Source organism: Zingiber officinale, unplaced genomic scaffold (assembly GCF_018446385.1).
Source record: "Zingiber officinale cultivar Zhangliang unplaced genomic scaffold, Zo_v1.1 ctg133, whole genome shotgun sequence".
NCBI classification, from domain to species: Eukaryota; Viridiplantae; Streptophyta; class Magnoliopsida; order Zingiberales; family Zingiberaceae; genus Zingiber; species Zingiber officinale.
Genome location: NW_024589829.1, coordinates 153,203 through 172,589, shown reverse-complemented (window position 1 = coordinate 172,589; position 19,387 = coordinate 153,203). Strand labels below are relative to the sequence as shown.

General features: G+C 40.0%; 1 protein-coding gene across 1 annotated transcript; it reads right to left on the bottom strand.

The window, feature by feature from the left end:
- Nucleotides 1-163: 163 nt before the first annotated feature.
- LOC122036097 (ACT domain-containing protein ACR8-like) lies at nucleotides 164-2,538 on the bottom strand. Its single transcript, XM_042595290.1, has 6 exons — nucleotides 2,078-2,538; nucleotides 1,943-1,988; nucleotides 1,672-1,854; nucleotides 1,002-1,589; nucleotides 814-918; nucleotides 164-733 (listed from the first exon to the last, which is right to left on the bottom strand). Exons 1-6 carry the CDS (start codon nucleotides 2,137-2,139, stop codon nucleotides 377-379), a joined length of 1,341 nt encoding a protein of 446 aa, XP_042451224.1. The 5' UTR covers nucleotides 2,140-2,538; the 3' UTR covers nucleotides 164-376.
- Between the last annotated feature and the right edge of the window lie 16,849 nt (nucleotides 2,539-19,387).

Genomic DNA, 19,387 nt, shown 5'->3' with positions numbered 1-19,387 from the left:
ATGTGATCTCCAATGAGCTTGCGTTGACAGCAAATTTAGGAAGGCAGAAAGAATCACGGATTCAGATTTTTGGTGAAATGTTCTTCTCTGGATGTAGCCAACGTAGTTCTTCCAAAAGTTCAAATAAATTTCTCAAAAAAAAGTTCAGAAGGACATAAAATCGAGTAAATCAAGCTCCTGAATTCAAATGTCAATTACTTATATACAAAGAGTATCTAAAACAACAAACTCCAGGAATTCAGGAAACAGCAATCACAATCCACCACCTCGAGCTCTGCTTTACCCACTATGTGCAGACCAATACGTAATGGACTTCATATACAAAGTTGTACACGCAAGGAGAAAATTCTGGATGGTAATAAATGGAGGTTTGGAGCTATGAAAAGGACTTGATCAGTCCCAAATTATACAAATTCCTCCAGAAAAGATTTCCCAAGTAGAACAGCCCAACGCCGACGCCACCCAACCCCTGCGCCACCTCGTGGCGCCGGAACTGGGGCCGTTTCTCCTCCACTATTAGGCAATCGGGACCTATCCTTTGCCGGACTGCGTCGATGACCCCGGGATCCGCTGGTTGCCCGGAGGCGTCCGTCACGTAGAACATGGCCAAGGTCATATCTCCTTTGGTCGACACCTCTGCTCTCGTGACCAGCAAACCGTTCTCTCGAAGTGTTCGAGTTACCTCCGAGTGGAGTCCCGGGCGATCCTCCATGTACAATTCTAGCCTTTGCCCCTGTTAGTTAATCTGGAGAATTTACTAATGAACAACGAAGGAATCAAATTAAAGTTTTCCTTTTCTTTTTTATTGATTACCTTTATTGATCTCCTCTCGATGGCTGCTTGCAAGCATTGAATCATTCTTTGCCTCTCTGCTCCGGAACTGATCGGGCTGCCGTCTTTATGCCTTATGTAGAACTCCTAGATTGATTCAGCGAATCTATTTAGCAGAGGTAAATCGAAACTTGTTTGAGTAATCGATGATGACTTAGTAAGGATGAGACCTGATGAGCAATATTGCCGTCAGTGTCGATGGTGCCGTGGAACACGACGTATTCCATGTCTGTGAGCGTACACACCACGTCGAAGAGGAGCTTCGGGCGATCGAGGCATTGCACGGTGACTACGGAGTAACCCCTTTCGATCCAGTTTTGAATAGAGACGGCAGGGAACGAGGAAGACTGTGTTGTCGTTAATGGCGGAGATGTCCGGTCGTAGTCGCGATCGGCGAACATTATTTGGTGAAGGCGGCGGTCGGGATGGCAGATCGCCGCGGAAGAGACGGCGGCTCTGGCGCCGCAGACACCGTGGTCGCCCTTCAGGACGTGGAGGAGGCGGGACTCGATGTGGAGGATCCGGGGGGAGTCGTAGTCGATTGACGCGCCGGAGAGCTCGTCGTGGATGGAGATGAGGCACGCGATGCGGTCGTTGTGGGTCCACACCTTCGCGTCGACTACGCCACAACCGAGGTCTGCGAGGACCGCGAATACCTCCGAGAGTAGGCCAGGGCGGTCGGCGCCGGCGAGCTCGAGGGTAGTGTAGCCCTCGGCGCCAATGGGTCGCTCGAAATCGCTCTCCTCCGTGTCCAAGGACTGCATTTTTAATAGCACGGTTAAGAAATGCCAAACTACCGGCCGGAAAAAGAAGAGAACGGGGAAAAAAGCAGAATTGGACCTGCTCGAGGTAAGAGATGACGCTCTCGTCGGTGAGCTTGCTGCCGAACTGGTCGGTGACGTGGAAGACGTCCATGAACCAACGGCAGTCGGAGGAGATGTAGGCCTTCTTGATGGAGAGATTGAGATCGGTGAGGACCTGCACGGCTTCGAGGAGGATGCCATGCTTCCTGGCGCTGTCGACCTATGAGTCGATCTCCGGCGTGAGACCAAGAAGAAGAGAGCTAGGGAAGAGGAATTCGAAGAAGAAAAAAACCATCTTTTTCCCCTACCTTCACGAGAGTCGCTGTGGGGCAAACGGCATTGTCGATCACAACCCTGCAACAGAGAACAAGAAAGCAGAGACGTCAACATTGCGCAGGACAAAGAACACATTCTTGCAGAAGCAAGCAGAGATCTTCAATGACCTGGGGTTGTCCATCCGAATGACGAGCTTCTCGTACTCATTCAAATACGCCGGCCAGGTCATCTCTGTTTCTTCCTCTCCGGGAGTCCTCTTCTGAGGTCAAGGAAGGGGAACCCAAGTTCCTATGCTCCGTCCTTCCTCGACCACAAGATCACTTTTTTCTTCTCCCTTTGCGCTTTAAGTCGCCCTCGAGCTCCTTTCGGAGCTCACACGGCGGCTTCGAAACCCCCGCGGCGATGGCAACAACGACAACGGCGATGCCGACGGCAACAACAGATCCGCCCTCTCTTGCTCTCTGTCTCCGCTAACAATGCTATATTTTTTTTGTCGCGGCTTTACGTGGGGAAACTGCGCTTTGGTTATTGGCTCTGCTTGGGAACCAGAAAAGCGCAGCGGTGGAGACACGGCGAGCCGCGGCGGTGCGGCTTATTTAAAGCGGGGAAGCGGGCGGCGGGGGAGTAAGCAGTCACGCGGCGTGGGGCCCCCCGAGACGGGGCGCCAGCTATTGGAAGGGGGCAGGTCCCGTTTCCCGCCCGCCGCCCATGTCAGGTCAAGTCAAAGCCCCCCTGACCGAAGCGTGCTGGGGCGGTGGGCTCCGCAGGGACAGTACGCCGAGATCTTTGCTTTGCTTTTGGTCGAAGACTGGCCTTGTCGGGGTCGGATCGGATCGGATCGGGTCGTAGGTTGGCGCTCGCGTGCTGATGCCGGAAGGCAAATGTACGGCCGGCGACGTGATTCCACGTAGACAAGTTATTTACAGCCAAACATTATCTCTAGATCCTCGAGTAATCTTTGTCATTTGAATCAATCGTTAGATGATCTGCACGCGGCAGGGGGTAACTGGAATAACTAATTTGACCCCCTCCCATTCAAATCTAAAATCTCTCGTAGATCTTTTCGCAGATCTAAATACGGATTTGGGCTCTGTCCCTAGCGAAGGAAGAAAATAAATTCCATAATAAATTTTTTTTTGAAAAAATATTTCCGGAGGACCACAAAAGGACACCAGAAAGAGATGGCTCGGTAGCTATCGGCGTAAATCTCTTGAATCCACTGAAAGATTTGTCCACCAATCATGCCGCAAAACCTTAACCGATCCCAATCTAAATCCCTCGAAACATGAAAGTTGGCGGGAAGAGTGGAGGACCATTTCCCTCCAAACCAAATGGAGCTGTCTGTCTCCCACAAAAGAGCTAGCAGAACAAAACAAAAGACGAAGGAGGGTGAGCAGTCCAACAACTTTTGTAAGCATGCAAGAACTTCTCTGTCTCTTTTTTTTTTCTTTAAAGTTTTAGATTCCACTGAGACATGAGTGTGTTTTCAGACTCATATCCACGAATCATATCGTTTAGTTTCGATGGCGGCCAAATCTCCTGCCTTATGCTCAAATCCTCTTGTCTCTCCCTGTTTCATCTTTAGTTTGGTGCTGTAACATTAAAGCATGCCGAGGATGGTGTAGTTGCTGTCACCTCGAAAACAAAAGCTGCTACGGACTTGCCCTCTTTAATTTTGCATAGACACAATGACACTAACAAATATCTGAAAACTGCAAGAGTACACTGCACATAAACAGTGGAAGTTGAACTCATTGCCTTCCAAAGTTAGTTGGTGCAGCAACTAACTGTGTTCATGCGTTCTGCCTATGATCAAGACTGTATCCTTTTTGGATACTCACTGATCTGGGCCCATGCATGCCTCCGTCAATGCTGCTACCAAATTCCAAACTGTGAACATATCTATATATATCTTTGTGATCTGGATCCATTAACACTGGCAACTTGGACATCCAGAGTCAGAGTGCTTGACTTGTAAGCAATTCTTCCTGTGGACAATGAGGGCCCATTACAGATGGATGCACATAATTACCATACCATGTGAAACACTGGCTTGACTTATTCATTAAGCAGCCTGGACAGTTCATCGACTTTAAACTGAGACAGAGATCGTGTGATCAAGATAAGTCAACTTAATAAAACTTTACGGGTGCAACAACTAAGCATGCATGCATGAGTTATGCCCACACTCCAGCCCGTACGGGCTTAGCGGAGATGGTAAGTGATAGATTGATTGCCATGTAAGATCTTGAGATAATCGCTGGACTGATGGAGCATAAATCTCAACAACTCGTATAACTCGTCCCATTATCTTCTTCGTGTTGGTCCTAAAATGAACTGACAAAGATATTAGAAGCGAACGTATTCATCTTTTATCACACCAGTTATGTCCGCACTCCACAGTATGCTTTTACAGTGCATCAAAGCCCAACTAACGCACACAGGCAGTACACTCCATACATTGCACTTATGAATTAATGATACTAACGTCAGAAATTATTCATTCGAAGCTTTTGGGTGTGGGAATGAAGTCAAGAACAGAATGATGCATTGGTGGAGAGTTACTCGACCATCGAGTGATGGGTAGTTATTAGTCTGGTGAACTAGTGTAGCAGGCAATGTTATTGGGGGATGAGCCCAAGTTTTGTTAAATGGGCCATCAACAACGACATATGCTTTTGTGTTGGGTTAAATGAAGTTCATTGTTGAAATATAAAGTTTACATGATAGTGACACTTAAATTTTTGAAAAATGGTTAATCAAGCCTGATAATATTGAGTTTGGGATGATCAATCCGATTTTATGAAAAATTTTCATCGACAATCAAGATAAATCGAGAAGTATTTGTGACCCTGAACTTCAAACAGTCATAATTTTTTACTCGAGACTCGAAATCAGACTCTATATGTCGTCACATGTCCATAATTTGAAAATCTACACTTATTACTAGGGTACTCATACCACCAATTTTCATATCCAAATTTCAATGTTTAGACCATGAACTTCAAACGGTCATAATTTTTTACTCAAGACTTAGAATCAGGCTCTATCTGTCGTCACACATGCAGAATTTAAAAAACTATATTTGTTACGAGGGTACTCGTTACCGTCAATTTTTAGGCCCAAATTTCACTGTTTAGACCCTCATTCAAGTCTCCAAAGATTTTATTATACTACTAGAAAAAATATTTTTTAAGACAACAAAATATGTCTTAAATTATAAATTTAGTGTCTCAAAATATTTTTTAAACAGTGATGAGACGGTAATGTAGCTATCCCCAATACAATCATCTCAAAAAATTATCAAGACAATTGTCCTGTCTCAAATGTTATTTAAGACGGTGATGAGACGATTGTTCAATTGTCTCAAAAAGATTTTTAAGACAATTATTTTTTTGTCTCAAATGACATGTCTTATCTTGCGAAAAAACTAGAGACACTAAATTGAGATGGTAATGTATCATTTCAAATATAAGTGAAGACGCTAATTTCAGTCTTTAATATTTTGACTTGTTAGATGCACCATTTATGACAAAAATTAATAATTTTAAAAGAAATTTTACTATACAACTTAATTTAGATCGGATTTATTGAATTGTCATTTCAAAATAAAAGGAAAAACTTTTTCTTTATAAATTAAAAGTACTATACATAATATAAAATTCTAATATATTTTAACTTACAAGTCAGTACGTAGATTTTATGCCAACATTCATCCAATAAGGCAATAATAAAGATATTTACATATCCATAGAAAAAAACTATTATTAGCATGAAAGTAACATAAGAGAAAGCCTAAAGAACAACTCCTCATGATCTAAAGATAACTTCTATAAATTTTTTTCATCAAAAACCTAAATATTAAAAAAAAACTCTTATTAGAGGTAAGGATGATTTATAACATATAATGTTTAGGAAAATCAATAAATATAACTTTTCAATAAGAAATCTCATCATCTAACACAATCTTTTTTCTTGCAACTATGTATATAAATAACACAAACAACCCCAAGTTAAATTAATGTTTAAACACCACAAGCATCCCCAAGTTGAGATTACATGTCTAAACATATATACTATTCAGAAAAATCAATAAATAGAATTTTTCAATAAGAAATCTCATCATCTAACGCATAACCCTCTTTCTTGCAACTATGTATATAAACAACACAAACAACCCCAAGTTAAACAAACCTCTTCATCTCGTAATAAGAATTCATGGTTCAGGTGTTTGTCAATATCTTTATGTCTTTCAAACTGTTGCACATGTAAAATAGATTTATCTACAACATAAAAATATGTATACTACATCGCCAAAATTGTTAATAAAACTAAAAAAAAAAAAAATCTTATGAAAACAACTACCAATGTCCCTGTTGGTTACCCAATCCTTATACATGTGAAATAGTATTATTTGCAACCTAAATAAAAAATAGTAAACGTATCACAAACTATCAAAAATTATCATAAAAGTCAGTTATTTAAATAAAGTCGAGATACCTTTTGATTACTAAATTCACTAGATTTCATACGAAGATGAGTCAATAGGGATTCATGATTCTCTAACTTTGATTGAAGTGTATCTATTTGGGATTTCATTTGATTTAGAATAGAAGTCACTACTTTCATACACTCTGATATAGCTTTGTCCGTAGTCATTTTGATTAACTTATTTGAATGTTCATTGGATAACAAGAGGTGAGTATACATGTCAGAAGGACTAGCACCTAAACTCATAGTGCAAACATAACCATGACTTTCATTTCCCATAAAACTCTTGAAAATCTTCTGTCTCAACTCGGATGTTTGATCCTCAATAGGTACCACTGATAACATTGCTTCAATCTAATAATATATTTCCAAAGATACATACATTTTGATGCATAAAAGAACAATTCCAATAATTATAATCAACTTTCTAGTTCTTCCATCATTTTTATTCAAATAACAATGAGATATTCTGATAGTGTTGATTTATCTCTATTTGCTTATTGGATCATTCCCAATGATATGGATAATGTTTCAAGGTGTCCCATGCAAAAGCTATTAATGTTCTCAAGGAATCAATATGCAAACAATAAATAGCAGTCTCGTTTAGAATGCTCGAGAAATTTACTGGTATCCAAAATGCAAGAAAAAAATCTTTGATGTATGTTTTATAGTGTAGATCAATGTGTTAGAGAAGTGTGATTGAAGCTACCTACACTTTATAAACAAAATTCAAGAGGTCGGTAAGCTACCTTTATAAATTTCAGCATCACTTGATCAACTTTGACATTAACTTATCATATTCCGCATCTAAGCCATGCGTTGTCATTTGTTCTGCAGAGGAGACATCCCATGGTACATTTCCAAGGCTAGCTCTATGCGGGATCAAAACTGTGAGGTGGCATAGGTGGTGGAACAAGAGCATAATAAGGTGCATAGCCATAAGTTTCCAGAGAAAATGAAGGCAGCAGCAGCGACGGCTGTGGAAGCTGCGAAAGCAGCTGCGACAATGGTGGTAGCAGCGACGGTGGTTTAGGGTTTAAGCGCGTGAGAACACGAGACGAGAAGATAAGGATGTTAATAGAAATTAGGTGGCGTTTGGTTCTTTCCTAAGAATCAGAATGGAAATAAGAATCAAAGTATTATGGAATGAGAATGAGTATGAGAATGGATATCACTTTTAAAAATAATATTTGGCTAGTTGAATATTTTATATCGGAATAAATCAAAATTTCCTTTTTTAACCTTAGAGGAAAATAAGAGAAAAACATAGATTTAAAGAGAAAGTTGAATGTCAGAGAAAAATAAGATGAGAGAGAATGTATGATGAGAGAGAAAATATAATGGGAAAAATGAAGAAAGGGAAAGTGTGATGAAAAAAAATGAGAAAATAGAGTATAATAGGAGAGAGCATAATGAGAGCGGATGAGGAGAGAGAAAATAGAATAAGAGAAAAAATATGATGGAAAAGAATGAAGAGAGAGAAACTAGGGGTATATTTGGTATTTAAATTTTAGTTAAACAGTGACTTCGTAATGTAATCGGATTACATGGTGTTTACTTTTTAATTCAGATTACAAAACTTCATTACCTTTTGTAATTCAGATTACATTACATTACAACTTTAAAACTGTATCAAACAAAGTAATCAATTTTGTAATGTAATCTAGATTACATTACAAGGTGGATTACATCCTACCAAACATAACCTTATATGTTTAACCATCTTTATTAAGTGTCTTATTTAGATGAAATTGATCTTGAATACTGTCTTAAATTTAATGTCTCCATGTCAAATTTTGAGACATCTATTATTACTGTCTTAATTACTTAGTATTTGAGACGAATTTTGTCACTGTCTTAAAATATTTGTCTAAAGCCTAGTTTTCTAGTAGTGTTATTATTTTTAGTAATTTTTATTTTTATGGTATTTAGGATATTTTTGATATTTCTAGTAATTATTGATCATAATTTTTTTAAAAAAAAATAGCATTCTATTTTATTAATTTTAATTTTTCAAAAAATCTATTTTCTTTTACTACAAAATTGAAATTGAGATCTATATATTGGAATTTCTTTTCTTTCTTTTTCTTAGGATCTCGAATATATAAACCCCTATTTAATTGTATGAGTAAGCATCCCTCAATTAATAATAATATTTTCCTTTTTAGCAAATGATGAATTTTCCTCCTTAGTTTGTTCAAATTCTCTTCTTACCTACCTTCTTCTCAATTTTTCTTTTTCGTCAATCTACAGAATAATCGCTATACTGATCAATGTCACAAATCAACTTGTGCCCATACAATTGACACTAACGAGGGGCAAGATTAGTCGTCTAAGTAGAATTAAGGCTTCCTCGTATTTTAAAAAAGTTAGGTTTGATGAAAAATATTGTAAATCAACTTGCGTCTACTTCTGTTCATTTATAAACATGTGTTAAATCTAGATGACTAAGGAGAAAAGTAAAATTATCTTTGTAACTACAAAAATTATTTTGATGATGATACGACAACCCTGAGTGGATAGTAAAGTCAGGTTTACTAGTTAATATGGAGTTCAAAGTTTAAAAAAAGTCAACTTAAGCATCCGGATTTCGAGCTAGCTCTTGAAATCCAATCGTAGGGACAAGTCATCCTCAGAAGGAGTTGGGGAGTGGTTCCCTGGAGCCCGATCGGATGAAGTTGAGCGGATATTTAAAACGACCACAATACCCAACATATGTAGCCAAGCATTCCTAGTCCCCCGATGAGCACACAAGACGATTCCCTCTACAACATTAGTCCGATGGTTTTGATCGGACATTTGAGGGGCCTAGCTTCCCAAGTCCAATCAGAAGTAGGTTCATCAAGATTCCTGCGAGAGTCATGCTGGAGGTTGGTCACTTGCTCATAAGATTTTATTAGCCGAATATTTTTGGCCTGCTCAACAGGCTGACTTGGCAAAGCTTATGACTATTTGCTTATCATGTCAAAAACACTAAAGCATTCCACATCATCCTATAGAGCTTTTGAAGATTTCAATCGTTTCTTGCCCTTTTAACCAATAAGGGATGGATATCGTAGGGCTATTCCCAATGGTGCTAGCGCAAAAGAGATTCTTGCTGGTCACCATAAATTGTTTCTTTAAGTAGGTGGAAGCGGGCCGACACTAGGGGGGTCGTTAAGGTAGCGGATCTACCTTTTTTTTTTAAGTAGGTGGAAGCGGAAGCCTTAACGAAAATTAAAGAGAAGATGATTATCAAATTTTTATGACAAAATATCCTCTGTTTGGTACGGAATCCCTTATAAACTAATTTTAGATAATGAAAGATAATTTCAAGGGTTGAGGATTCAAGAGTAGTACTCGAGCTATAGTATTTTACAAGCTTTTACTTCTGTAGCATATTTTCAAAGTAACGGCCAGGCGGAAGTTACCAATAGGGAGATCATCAGAGGCATTAAAGTCAAGTTGAATCACGTGGGAGAAAGTTGGGTAGACGAGCTTCCCAGTGTTCTATGGTCTTATCGCACTACTCCTCGTAAAAGTTCAGGTATAACCCCTTTCCATCTCGTTTATGGGGGAGAGATGGTGATCCCAGTAAAGGTTGGCCAAGAGTCGAATTGGCAATGACTGTGTGTTGAAGACAACTTCAATCGGCATCTCGTGGAACTAGATCCGATCGACCAAAGAAGAGAAAAAGCAATTGTTTGCTGATAACATATCATCAAAGGATGAGACAGAATTACAATCAGAGGATTATCCCCAAATTCTTTCAAGTTGATGATTTGGTATAGAAGAGAATCAGGCAAGTAGAAGATGTTAGCAAGTTGGAACCTCAATGGGGTTGACCATATGAAGTTATACAAAAATGCACTTCAAGTGCTTATTATCTTTAAGACACCAATGGAAAAAATCTAGATAGACTGTGGAGCGTCAACCATCTTCAGCCCTATTGAACTTAAAGGTATGCTTGTACTACATGTATATCTTGTTGAGTATTTGTGTTTAATGAGAATGCAAGTAAGCTTCACCCAAATAGAAACTATCCTAGACTCTGGTGTCTTAGGGCTAAGTTATAAACGGGGTTTTCTTTACTCAACGACTGTCTGGTCGGATATAAAGTCTCAGACTCTATATCTTATGTTTTAGTGTCAAGTTATAAGCGGGATTCTCCATGTTTAATGATCGTCCAGCCGGATCAAATCCCAAATTCTTATGCTTTAGAGCAAAGTTATAAGTGGGGTTTCCTGTGCCCAACAACCATCTGGTCGGATATAAAGTCCAGGACTATTATGCCTTAGGGGCAAGTTATAAAGGGGGTTCCCCATGCCCAATGACTGTTCAGTGAGACATAAATTCCATACTCTTGTGCCATAGGGCTAAGTTATAAGTGGGATTCCTTATACCCAACGACCATCCGATCAGATATTGCCTTAGGACCAAATCATAAGTGGAATTTCCTGTGCCCAATAATCATCTAGTCGAATATAAGTCCTAGACTCTTGTGCCTTAAGGTCAAGTTATAAGCGGGGTTCTCCATGTCCAACAATCATCCAGTCGGATATACATTTCAAACTCTTATGCCTTAGGGCCAAGTTATAAGGGAGGTTCCCCGTGCCCAACAATCATCCAGTTGGATATAAATTCCAGACTCTTGTGCCTTAGGGTCAAGTTAGAAGTGAAGTTCCCTGTACCCAATGACCATTCAGTCGGATATAAACTCTAGACTCTTGTGCCTTAGGGCCAAGTTATAAGCGAGGTTCTCCGTGGCCGACGACTGTTCAATCGGATATAAGTCCCAAACTCTTATGCCTTAGGGCTAAATTATAAGCAGGGTTCCCTATATCCAATGATCATTCTGTCGGATATAAATTCTAGACTCTTGTACCTTAGGGTCAAGTTATAAGTAGGATTCCCCATGCCCAATGATCGTCTGATTGAATATAAATTTACAAACTCTTATGCTTTAGGGTCAAGTTATAAGTGAGGATTCTCGTGCCCAACAATTGTCCAATTGAATCAAATCCTAAACTCTTGTGCCTTAAGGTCAAGTTATAAGTGAAGTTTCTCATACTCAATGATCATCTAGTCGGATTTAAAGTCACAAACTCTTGTGCCTTATGGTCAAGTTATAAGCGTGGTTCCTCATGCCCAACGACTATCCGTTCAAATATAAATGTTTGACTTTTGTGCCTCAGGGCCAAGTTATAAGTGGGATTCCTCGTGCCTAATGACCATCCAGTCAAATATAAAGTCCAGACTCTTGTGCCTTAGGGCAAAGTTATAAGCAGGATTCCCTGTATCTAACGACCGTTCGATCAGATCAAGTCTCAGACTCTTGTACCCTAAGGCCAAGTTATAAGTGGAGTTTCTCATAGCCAACAACCATCCGATTTGATATAAGTCCTAGACTCTTGTGCCTTAGGGCTAAGTTATAAGTGGGGATCCCCGTGCCCAACGACCGTCTGGTAAGATCAAGTCTCAAACTCTTATGCCTTAGGGCCAAGTTATAAGTAGAGTTTTTTATGCTCAATGAATATATGGTCATATGTTTATCTTAGGCGTTCACGCTTATAAGCCAAAGGACCATTTCTCAACAAATTACGAGCATGATCCCACACACCTTTATAGGAATGGTACTCAATCGCCCTCTTGATGTTCCTACTTGTTTGGCTATATAGTATCTAGCCGCTTGATCGGTGATCATATTTATACTTCGCTACTTTTTACTTCGACAATTGTTAATTACGAAGTAATATATAACAATTAACTTCGTTAATAATACTAGCGAAGTAAAATATTATGTTTTACTTCAGAATTTAAAAAATAAGGGCTTCACTATTAATTTTAATAATATTTTACTTCGGTACAATAATTTTGATAAAGTAAAAAGGTTTAAAATATATATAATTTTTTTTTGTGAAGTAAAAAGATGAACCGGATGGAATTAATTAGATTTCTATTTTCCCATATTACTTCTAATTTTTACAAGTTTTAATTAACATTATAACTTTGCTAAAATAAATAATTGTAACCACTCAAAAAAATTCCAAGCCCTAGCGTGCGTCTCCAGCCTTCACCGCACCTCGCCGTTTTTTCATCTCCATCGAGCTTGCGTCTCCGGCCTCCGCGTCTCCAACCGCGCCTCCATTTTTTCATCTCTAGCTTGCGTCTCCGTCCTCGGCGTCTCAAGCCTTGCATCTCCGTTCTCCGCGTCTCCAGCCTGCATCTCCCGTCTCCATCCTCTGTTTTTTCGTCTCCAACCGTGCGTCTCTAGCCGTGCGTCTCCAGCCGTGAGTCTCCAGACTTGCGTCTCCGTCCACCATTTTTGCGTCTTCAGTCTTGCATTATAGGGTCAGTCTTCTACCGCTCTCTCTCGAATCTAGTTTGATGTTTATAGAAATCTGCTATAAGTTCTTACTTTGATTGATTTCTAGTTTATCATCTTCGATTCTCAAGGAATCAGTGATCGTTGTAATTTTTGATGATGTGAAAGTCTCAAATCTTCAGGATCTTCGTGAGGAATATATTACATATCTTCGACAAGATATCATACTCTTAGGTGGTTTTATGTTAAAGGCTCAAGAAATGTGTCTGTCCAAGTATAATATAGATATTGAGACATGTCAGTTATGTTCAAAACGTGATCAAGAAATGTCTACCTGTTGGATGACGAGCCATATGCAGTCGTTGAAATGGAGTTAATTTTGAATATAAATCTTTCACAGCCTACAAGTTTCCAACAAATGGCTTGAATGCATTTGATCATAGAAGTCCAGTATTTCTTGTACATAAAAAAAGTATGCAATAAGCACTTCGTTTAACCTTAAATTGGAAATCATACCAGTTCATATAGGATGACAATTAGTTGAATAGCATTAACTTAATTAAGAAATATTGTAGTCTATAGAATCCAAGATTTGCCCAAAAAAATTAAATGGGCATAAAATCTGCATATTTATAGTTTTATGATCATTGGCAAGCCAAAAGATATAGGGAACTAACGTTCCACATTTACCTCCCCTGGCTTAACAACCTTAAAGCCAAGATGTAGTAATCAACAAAAGAACCTAGGATCCTTTTAGTATCCTATAATTGGGCACATTACAAAAACATGATGGTAACTTAGTTTGAAAAAGACTTCAGTGCATAATCTGAAACAACTTAATTTGCTATACCCAATGTATTTTAACAATTTATTATCTCTCTCTTCCTGTGACTAGATATCGATTTATCAAAATAGCATAAAGAATGGATATCAATACATGACAGAAAACTTTTTTTTGGGGTAATATTCTCCAGAATTCCAGTTTATAACATCAAATTGTCGAGAGTAGATAATAGTTGATTAACAACATCAGCTGATATATCAGAAAGAAGGTTCATTTGTACTTCATCAACAGACATGATACAACTGTTAAATGTATTGTTTCCTGGAATTAATCATCATAGAATACTTCATGTACTGTTAAATGTATTGTTTCTGTCCTAAGAGTATAAACCGTCCTTTCTTGCCTTATAGGGATCTTGAAAATAATACATTACTCTTTCCCACAGGTCATTTCATAACTGTTTATTATTTAGGAATTTGATGTTCTTTTTTTAAACTTGTTGATCTTTGTTTTTTCAAACCTGAAATTATTAATTTTATTTTTCATGTTGATCTTGTTAAGATCCTTCGTACGGCTAGAGAGGGGGGTGTGAATAGCCGACCCCAAATCTCTCGCGTTTCTTCCTACAATTCGTTAGCGCAGCGGAAAATACAAAGAAACGAAAGAGAAGAAAACCAAACCTTAACACGAGGATGTAACGAGGTTCAGAGATTAGGGCTCCTACTCCTCGGCGTGTCCGTAAGGTGGACGAGTCCAGTCAATCCGTCGGTGGATGAGTCCCCGGAGAACCGGCTAATACAATATACTCCTTGTGGGTGGAGAAACCTCGCCACAAACGTTTGCAACAGCAAACAAAGAGTACAAGAACAAAGAGTAAGCAAGAAATACAATAAGAATACACAAGCACTCTACCAATCTTGCTTTCTCGTCGAGTCCGGATGAAGGCAGCCTTCAAAAACTCTAACAAAGAAATTGCTCGGTCAGTGAAGCTCACGCCAAGCTTTGGACGAGCTCAACAAAACTCAAGCACAGCAAAGACTTAGCAACAGGAAGGAGGAAGAAGAGTTGTCGCACGTAAGATGCCCTTGATCCTTTTATACCGCCAAGAAGACAAAGAAAACTAGCCGTTGCCGCAGCTTAGAACTGATCGGTCTCGCACCGATCGGAGGAAGTGGATCGCCACCGACGGTCGGACCGATCAGAGTGTGCCTGATCGGTCCACCGACCAGCGCTTTCTCCCGAACTCCGCTATCGTGCTCGATCGGTCGTGGGGACCGATCAGCTGTCGATCGGTCCCGCACCGATCAAGGCTTCACGAGAGTTGCCTAACTCTCGTGGAATCTGATCGGTCCTCGGACCGATCCCACCTCAGGTCCCTGATCGGTCCCCGCACCGATCAGATTACACACAAAATGATGGTTCTTATCCAGTTTCCAACATGATCGATATACCAATCAGACATATCGATCGGCTGATCGATCCGGAGCTTGGTTTTCCCAAACCAAGTCCCAAGTCTCCAAGCCAACATCCGGTCAACCTTGACCTGGTATATCATGCTTAGCATCCGGTGACTCCTTGACCGCTAAGACTCTCCACCAAGTGTCCGGTCAACCCCTTTGACCTACTTGGACTTTTCCACACCAGACGTCCGATCATCCCCGATCCATCCGGATTTTCCTCTTCGTGCCAAGCATCCGATCACTCTTGACCTACTTGGACTTTCCAACACCGTAAGTCCGATCATCCCCGATCCATCCGGATTTTCCTTGCCCGGTTTCACTCACCGTAACTTTCCAACCGCCTAACATCCCGCTTAGGACTTTCCCACCGCCGCCTTCACTCAGACTTTCCACACCGCCTAACATCCCGCTTAGGACTTTTCCCACCGCCTGCCTCCACTCACCGGACTTTCCACACCGCCTAACATCCAGTTAGGACTTTCCCACGTGCCAAGCTCCCTGCGACTTTTTCCTGCCAAGTCTCCATACTTGGACTTTTCCGTGCCAAGCTCCTCGCTTGGACTTCCGTACAAGTCTCCATACTTGGACTTTTTCCGAATCAGTCAACCAGTCAACCTTGACCTACCTGCACCAATAATCTCCCAAACATCTATTCTTGTCCCATATCAAGAATAGAACTCTCTCACGAGTGTCAAACATCAACATGCAACTCAACTAGGTCAATCTTGACCTAAAGTTGCATCAACAATCTTCCCAAGTCAAACATCAAAATACAACTCGAGTCAAGTCAACTCGAGTCGGGTCAACCAGGTCAACCTTGACCTAAGGTTGCACCAACAATCTCCCCCTTTTTGATGTTTGACAAAACCATAATCAAGTTTGGTTAACCCGATAACCTAACTTAGGTTTTCCAACCATCTTCCAATGTCCAATGTTCTTTCCTTGAACATTCTCTGGACATTCTCCCCTTAGGTTAACCCGATAACCTAACTTGGGTTCTCCAATAATTCTCCCCCTTTTTGACACACATCAAAAAGTATTCCAATGTTCTTCCTCGAACATTCCTTGACATTCTTCCCCTAGCTTAGGTTAACCCGATAACCTAGCTTGGGTTCTTCAATAATTCTCCAATGAACACTCTCCCCTTTTTGACACACATCAAAAAGAAAAAGGAGGGTATCAAGGTCAAGAGTTTCTTCCTAATGAAAGTCCCATACCTTTCATTGAAACTCTTAATTTCCCTTTGATACTAAGCTCAACAATCCACTTAGTGATAATCTCATATCACTAATCCTCAAGGAGTAAAAACTCCCCCTAAAAGTCAACTCCCCTTGACAATTAGGTAAAAACTCCCCCTAAAGGTCAACTCCCCCTTGACCATTGCACCAACAATGTCTTGGAGAGTTTCAAACCTTTAGAAATCCACAAAACCCAACTTCCAGATGAAATTTCAGACCAACAGCTGAAAAATCAGAAATTCGGCACGCCCTGATCGGTCCCCAGACCGATCAGAAACCCCCTGGATCGGTCCCCAGACCGATCCACGCTTCACCGATCGCACTGGATCGTCACTGATCGGTCACCAGACCGATCAGGCCTTCCCTGGATCTCACTGGATCGGTCCGCAGGCCGATCAGATCTTCCCTGGATCGGTCCCCGGACCGATCCAGCCACTGAAATCAGAATTTCTGATTTCCCCTTCCGGAAATTCAGAAACTCCTAATAAATTCCAGAAAATTCCAAAAATCGTGAAATTTTGAGGATACATTCCTCATAACATACACTATCATGGAAAAATAGTTTTCTATGAAAATAGTTTCCATTTTTCAATCTTGATACAAAATTCAAAAGCTTTGAAATAGTTCAAAGTTAAGTCAACTTTGTATCACAATGTTCAATGATGAATGCTATCACTATGAAAGCTTCATCAAGGTTTTTCAAATCACTTTTAAAATGCTTTTAAAACCATTTGAATTTAGGACCATAATCTTAGGGCTAAATGTACATGACTTGTACACAAGCTTTCCCTATGATCCTTCATTTCTTGAATTAGGCTCATCTAGGTACAAGACCTATGTACCTTGATCCTAACTCATGATCCTAATATCTCACACACATCTAAGGTGTATCAAACCACATTCAAGTCAATTTGATGTGAGATATGGGTTAAGGTCAACTTAGGCTAAGTTCTCATGCATTTTCTAAACTACACTTTGATCTCAATATCAAAATATGTTTTTATCCTTAAATCAATTTCATTGATTATTAATGCAAGAGATGATGACATGGCATAAATGATATCATAAGTAAAAACATGTGCCAATGTCATGATGTCATGGCATAAAGCTTGAAAACTTAAATAAAGCATGACATATAATAACCTAAGCATTATCGTGACATTTCAAATGATCATAAATTAAATATGGTGTCATGACATGGCAAATGGCAAACAACCATGGTAAGTTAACACAAATAAAATACCTAGATTACCTATCTAAGTATCCTTAATCACTTAGCTAACTTAAATTCTAATCCTAGATTGCCCAAAGTGCTCCAAGAAAATGTCAAACCCCAAGTTGGCATTTCTTGATCTCTTGTTTGATTTATACCATTTAAAATTCTACAAGAGTAGCACTTCTAAGTTAAGGCCCGGATTGCCTTGATTACCTAAGAGAATATCAAAATCCCAATTTGATATTTCTCTAGGTTTTTCAAAATTGTGTCAATTTAAAGTAAGATTAATATATTCTCACTTTGGCACAACTTACTCTTCCAAGGAGTGAATGACAAAGATTATTCCATTTCATTTTCAAAGGTTCCCAAACACCTTGAAAATGCTCCTTGAGTGTCAATTTCTCAAAGTTGGGTTAACTACCCTTCTTATTGGAGTTGACACTCTCTAACCCATCTATGGGGTAGAGAAGATGCTCCTAGGAACCTAATACCTATTAGAGCTCATTGGGTTCACTAAATATTCACTAGGGATAACTTCCCTAGCAACCCTCCTAATGACCCTCTTAGGCTTTGAAGCCTTGGTCATTTGGGTCTCATCAAGGTCAACTATAGGGGTGACTCCCCTTGTAACCTTGGTAATGGTCTTCCTAGCCCTAGGTTTTGTTCCATAATCGAATGGAACATTGTGATAAGTGGGCTTGACCATTTGGGACTTAGGTTTGTGACCCAAACCCTTTTTGTCCTTGGACATTGGTTTTTGACCCTTAAACCCTAGAGATGACTTCTCCATGTTTTTAAGAGCCTTTTCTAAATTATCAAGTCTTGACCTCAAGACTTGATTTTCCCTTTCTAATACCTCAAGTTTTAATTTGTCATTTTCTCTTGAGATATTCCTAGGCATGTGTCTAGTCTTCTTGGGATTTCTACCTAGGTTTTCCTTAACTTTAGAAGCGTTAAACCTAGGGTTGGTATTTCTAGTGTTATCCTTACCTAGGCTAATATGTTTAGCACCTAAGCACATGTGTTGATTTCTAGTGTTAACATGCTCATCATTATTTGCAATAGCAATAAAACTACTAGCATGTTTCTTATTTGAATTGCAATAGTGTGCCTTAAAAGGTACCTTAGGGTTTGCCTTAGCTCCCCCTATCGATGTGCATCCCTTGTCCTTGTGAGGTTGCCTCCCCCTTGGACATTGACTCCGATAATGTCCCTTTCGCTTGCATTGGAAGCATACCACGTGCTCCTTGCCTTTGCGTGTCGGGACTCCGGCTCCCTTGACTTTTGGTGCCGGTGGAGTCTTCCTAACCCTCCTTGGACACTTACTCTTGTAGTGCCCATGTTTCCTACACTCAAAACACATTATGTGTAATTTGCTTGAAATCACAGTGTTTGAGTTACCTAGGGTTGTGGATGGAGATGAGCTTTCTTCTTCAACCCTTCCGGAGGTGGAAACTTCTTCTTCTTGCTCCGAACTTGAGCAAGAGGAACTCTCCTCCTCTTCTTCCTTGGATGTTGAGTAGCCCTCAACTCCCAATTTGCTCCCTCCATGATGTGAGCTACTTGGCTCACTAGGCTCCTCTTCATGGCTTGAAGTGGAGCTCTCCTCATGGTACTTGGCCAAGTTATCCCACAATTCCTTGGCATTGTTGTATTTACCTATCTTACACAAAATATTAGTAGGTAATGAAAATTCAATTGTTTTAGTTACCTCATTGTTGATCGTGGATTGGTGGACTTGTTCCTTCGTCCACTTGTTCTTCTCTAGAGGCTCTCCTTCTTTATCCATTGGAGGAGAAAACCCTTCTTGTACACAAAACCAGTTCAACATATTAGTCCTAAGAAAATACATCATCCTTACCTTCCAATATGTGAAGTTGTCGTTGTAGAAGGGTGGAATCGTGATGTCTTCTCCGAATTGATCCATCTCTAGCTTTGCTCCCACGGGTGTTGATCCGACGAAGAGCGTCCTCGCTCTGATACC

What these genes read in the sequence shown, in the direction of transcription:
- LOC122036097 (XM_042595290.1), bottom strand. Translation starts at nt 2,139, where the DNA reads ATGACCTGGCCGGCGTATTTGAATGAGTACGAGAAGCTCGTCATTCGG. An exon ending in ATTCGGATGGACAACCCCAG is followed by an intron (nt 1,989 to 2,077) that starts GTCATTGAAGAT and finishes TCTCTGTTGCAG; the next exon opens with GGTTGTGATCGACAATGCCG. An exon ending in TCATCTCTTACCTCGAGCAG is followed by an intron (nt 1,590 to 1,671) that starts GTCCAATTCTGC and finishes TTAAAAATGCAG; the next exon opens with TCCTTGGACACGGAGGAGAG.